The sequence below is a fragment of the Hydra vulgaris genome, chromosome 08 (assembly GCF_038396675.1).
Source record: "Hydra vulgaris chromosome 08, alternate assembly HydraT2T_AEP".
Lineage (NCBI taxonomy): Eukaryota > Metazoa > Cnidaria > Hydrozoa > Anthoathecata > Hydridae > Hydra > Hydra vulgaris.
Window position 1 is genome coordinate 59,406,370 of NC_088927.1, and position 5,064 is coordinate 59,411,433.

The 5,064-nt window shown below is 28.1% G+C and overlaps 1 protein-coding gene across 1 annotated transcript; it reads right to left on the bottom strand.

The window, feature by feature from the left end:
- Positions 1-1,685: 1,685 nt before the first annotated feature.
- LOC136083501 (general transcription factor II-I repeat domain-containing protein 2-like) lies at positions 1,686-3,722 on the bottom strand. Its single transcript, XM_065802903.1, has 4 exons — positions 3,614-3,722; positions 2,925-3,413; positions 1,906-2,862; positions 1,686-1,765 (listed from the first exon to the last, which is right to left on the bottom strand). The coding sequence occupies exons 1-4, from the start codon at positions 3,720-3,722 to the stop codon at positions 1,686-1,688; spliced, it is 1,635 nt and encodes a 544-aa protein (XP_065658975.1).
- Between the last annotated feature and the right edge of the window lie 1,342 nt (positions 3,723-5,064).

Sequence of the window (5,064 nt, forward strand, 5' to 3'; positions counted from 1 at the left end):
AGATTAACTAACCAAAACGTGATGAAATGTAGTTTTAGCTGTGAATAAAAAGGAACTTTTTATTCACGGTTTATACATTTTTGAAAAGCTGCTGATACAAATGGCATATTTAAATTTGCTTTACATTGGCATATTGCTAATAACCCAGCTCATCAAAAATGTTACCAAATAGTTTCAGGATACTTTTTGTATGATTAATTTGATCCATAATATTTTTTGTTTAATTTTAAATTTAGTAGTAGCTACCAATTTAACAATACATACTAGTTTTGCCCTGCTTAAATTTTAAAACAATTTCTTAAGTTAGTTTGTTTAGAGTATTTTATAATGAAACAAAAAGGTTTTAATTATTTAAGTTGTTATTTCTTTTTTGTGGTGTGGGTATATGGGCGTGTAATTTGTAAAGGTGTGTTACTTTTTTGAGATTTTAATGATAAAATCTCTTTATTTTTTATCCCTTTTAAAGGTTTACAATTAACAAATAACTGCTGCTTTTTAACTGTCCCGCTCTGGCCCACCCACTTGCAAAATGTGTAAATTTTGCTAGTCTAAAGTTTCGTTATCTTGGTTGTCATAACTCATTTTTATAATTTTTTTGTTTTGTTTTTTAGTTATCTTTTATCAATGAATTTTAGAAAACTAAAAGTGTCTCTATATGCCCCGCTCTACCCTACCACTAGGTGGTCTATATTTTTCTGTTAAAAATACGTTGTGTATGTTTTTCTTATTATTAATCAGTTCTAAGGTTAATGACTCACACTCTTCACTACAATGGATAAGATTTTCTGCTTTTTAAATTGCAGTGTATTGTAGATAAAAACCGCCGCCCATTCCTTTACCTCTGGTTTGATAAATTGATTTGTACCCTGTTAATTGAAGATTCGAATTATTGGAATCTTCATTTTGACACCAAGTTTCTATAAAAGCATATTACCATAAACTTATAGTTTATGTTTTGCAACATAGGTTTAAAATATTCAAAAATTTTTTCAGACTTCTAATGTTTAAAGTTAATGACGTAAATGATGTTTGCGTAGAGCCGATATAACAAGATACTTCCTCATCATTACAGTAACAAGACTCAAAATCAATATCCTCAAAAAGATTTATATAAGGATCATTATTTTTATTCAAAAGTAGTGCATTTTTCTTATCAAAAATCTCAAAAGTTTTTATTTTGATTATTTTGTCAGTCATTTTTGTTATTAAATTTCTCTATCTCTTTACTTAATTATATCTTTCTTAGTAGATACGTTTTTAGTTAAATAAGTCTGTCGTTCCAACGTTTTCTCCCTTTTCTTTCTTAAAATTTTGGTCTCTTAAGAATAATCTTCAATGATGTAGATAGTCCCATTAGACGATGAGTTTCTTTTAAATTTTAATTTTATCTTTATATCTTAGTAGTTTCATTATTAAATCAAATTTTAAGATGGAAGTTTAAAAAATTCGTTAACAATATTTAGAGCTAGTTTATTGTTATTTTTTTAAGTCACGCTTTTTAAGCGACTGTTAGTAAACTTCTAGATTAGAATTGAATTAAAAGATATCTAGATAAGAATTGTTAGTATTTTTTCCGGATTTATATAATGGTATTTTTTTTCCGCTATATTTAGAACAGGCATGTCAAACTCAATTTGGTATGGGGGCCTCTTTAGCCTAAGGAAATATTATAATGGCCGCTCAAGCTAATACTTATTTTTCTTATGAATGAAGTGTAACTCTTCAACCCAAACTGTCCTTTTGCTAAGGTTTGAAGTAAACAAGACTATAATTATATTTAAAATCTACCAAATCACTGCAATATTATTAAAAAAAGTACAGAAGTTTAATTTTGCATTATTTATTTCACACAATAAGAACTCAATAAAAATAAACAAGGAGTATTTTGTAATAATAATAACAAACATAAAATTTTAGATTTTCCAGAAATTTGACATCTTTTATTCGCTGAAAGCTTAATAAGGTCTGGTTTTATGTTTTGGCTAGCTACCACTTTCATTATGGAAGACAAATGTTCATCAGTAAGCCTGGACCTCTCAGGGGTTTTATTTTGTTTCATGTGCGAAAAAAGTTGTTCACAAAGATAAGTACTGCCAAACATTACACATATTTGACAAGCAAATTGAATCATCTTTGGAAATTGATGTGGCGGTAAAAATGAATAAAATTTGGGTACACCAACATCAGTAAATTGTTGTTTGAGAACAGAATCACACTGAAGTTCAATTAATTCCATTTGCAGATCTTCTTCCACTTTTTCAATATCAAAGTTGAATGGTGAGGTGAACAAAGCAAACTTTGGTTCACATTTTTTGAAATCTTGAAACCTTACTTCAAAATCTTGTTTTATATTGTTTATATTTTTTGAGTAGCTGCTGAACATAAAATTTGGGTCTTGCAGCTTTATAGACTTGCACGTCTCAAAATGTACCAAATTTTCTTGTTCAATTTGGCGTTCCCAGAGTAAAAGTTTAGTTTGAAAAGCTCTGACATTATCAAACATTGTGGTGACCAATTTGTTCTTTCCTTGCAAAATAATGTTCAGATCATTCAGGTGTTTTGTGATATCAACTAGAAAAGCTAAATCTTGAAGAAACTTGGTATTTTTTATATCTGAAATATCTTGCCCTTTTGTTTCCAAAAGTATTTCAGTTTTCAGATGATTGAATGCTTTGAGTACTTTGTGACATGATAACCATCGAACTTCAGTGTAATATGGTAAATCCTCATATTCGCTGTCATTTTCATTCAACAATGAAGCAAACTGACGATGATTTAGTCCTTTTGCTCTTATAAAGTTGATAACAGATGCTATTCTTTTAATCACATAACCCAGATCAATTGTTTTTCCGCATAATACTTCTTGGTGAATGATACAATGAAAATTGTATTATTCTTTTTGCTAATTTTCTCATTTAATTTACCAACAAGACCTTTCTTTAAACCAATCATAGCGGGTGCTCCATCAGTAACTATAGACACAAGTTTAGTAATTGGAAGTTCATACTTGTCCAGTGTTTTTTCAATCTCCAAAAAAATGTCTGCACCTGTTGTTGTACCATGCATTGGAATCAACTCAAGAAGTTCCTCTGTAATTTCATATTTGAAATTGCAACCTCTGATAAAAACAGACAACTGAGCAACATCTTTGACATCTGTACTTTCATCAACAGCAATTGAAAAGGCCTCAATATCCTTGCAGATTTTTGTTAACTGACTTCTCAAATCTGTTGCTATGTCATTAACACGCTCAGCAACTGTATTTCTTGAAAGGCTTATGTTGTTAAAATCTTTTATTTTTTCAGGGCAAAGAATCTTTGCAGTTTTAATTAGGCAGTTTTTGATAAATTCACCGTCAGTGAAAGGTCTGGAATGAAATGCAATTAAATGTGCCAGACTATAACTTGCTTTGACTACGAGTTCATTTGATTTGTTCACAAAATGAAAAAGATATTTTGTTGCTTTTTTAGTTTGACTTTTAGTTCATTTAATTTGTCTATCCTTTTATCTTTTTGATAAATTTCAAATTTTTACTGATGGGTTTTATAGTGCCTTTTGATATTGAATTCTTTCGGCACACTAACTTTTTGTTGACAAATCAGACAAATAATACTTTCATTAATGTTTGTAAAAAAGTATAGCACTTCCCATTTTGATTGAAAAATTCTTTTTTCATCTTCAATTTTACGTTTTCTGCTTGCACTTGGTTTTGAATGAGACATTTTATTTTTAGTGACAATAACCAAAAAACAAAAATAGCTCAATGGTAAACAACAACAACAACAACAACAACAACAACAAGATAACAACTAATCTATTAGGCCGGGTGAATAAAAAATAGCAATCGCTTTTCCTTAGCGTTTTTCGAGTAATTGTTCAGCTTTACGTAAGCAAAAGTTTGAAATTTATAAAAAAAAAAGATTTATATTAAATCTTTATTCACGTAAAGCTGAACAACTACTCCAAAAACGCTGAGTAAAAGCAATTGGTTTTTTATATTCACCCGCCTTATTTTCTCATATCGATTGTTAAAATTAAAATATATCGTCATAATTTTTTAATAATTTTTTATGGTTTTAATTTCAGAGTTTCAATTTTAATAAAAAATTAGAAAATTAATTTAGTATTCATGTCCTTTTTTAATAAAGGAGTTCAGAAAACTATTTATTGTTGTTTTTAATAAAACATTTTTGAAATGCATATCTGCGGGCCGCCATATGTAATAAGATGATTAAAATGTTGGGGGCCGCCATAAAAGGTCTTGCGGGCCGCATGTGGCCCGCGGGCCGCCACTTTGACATGCCTGATTTAGAATATAGCAATTTGTTTTTAAATCCAGCAAAAAAAAAAATACAGCATTTTCCTCGAACAATACAGTAAGCATTTTCCACTTACAGAAAAAGAAATAAAAATTAGGTATTTGAATGTCCATGGATTACAAAAGGAATAAAAAAATCCTCTAAGAAAACAAGAATTATACTACAGGTATTTAAAAAATAGGAATCAAAAAAATCTCACGATCTATAAAAAAATATAAAAATCTTTTTGAAAAACTTTTAAAAAAATCTAAAAAGTTGTATTTTTCCAAACAATTACAAGAATATAGTGGTAGTATTAAAAAAACATGGGATATTATGAACGAAATTATTGGTAAAACTAAATTCAAAAATCTAAATTCAAAAATCAGCGTAAAATTTAAACGAAAAAACTACTTAGTATTTTTAAGTTTTTAGTATTAAATTTTAACATTTCTCATTATCCGCATCAAAAGTTTTCATTCAAAAAGTAAGTTATCAATATATATATTATAATATATATTTATCTATTAATAATAATCTATTACAATGGATAAGAAAAATAATAGTGATTTTAAGAAAAATAACGACTCTAATATCGAAACAGATGAATTAGTTATATCAATAAATATGGTTCGTAAAATCTTTCTAGAAATGTTTATAAAACAACAAAATGACATTTTAAAAATTATATCTGGAAACCTAAAGTTAACAAATGACAGAATTGACATATTATTAAAAGAAGCAAATAATTCAAAAGAAAAATGCG

Excerpts from the sequence above, each read along its gene's own strand:
- LOC136083501 (XM_065802903.1), bottom strand. The coding sequence starts at position 3,722 with ATGTCTCATTCAAAACCAAGTGCAAGCAGAAAACGTAAAATTGAAGAT. Across the intron at positions 2,863-2,924 it reads TTTAAAGAAAGGTCTTGTTG|AAGTATTATGCGGAAAAACA; the intron begins GTAAATTAAATG and ends TCATTCACCAAG. Across the intron at positions 1,766-1,905 it reads TGGAAAATCTAAAATTTTAT|TCTTGTTTACTTCAAACCTT; the intron begins GTTTGTTATTAT and ends ATATAATTATAG.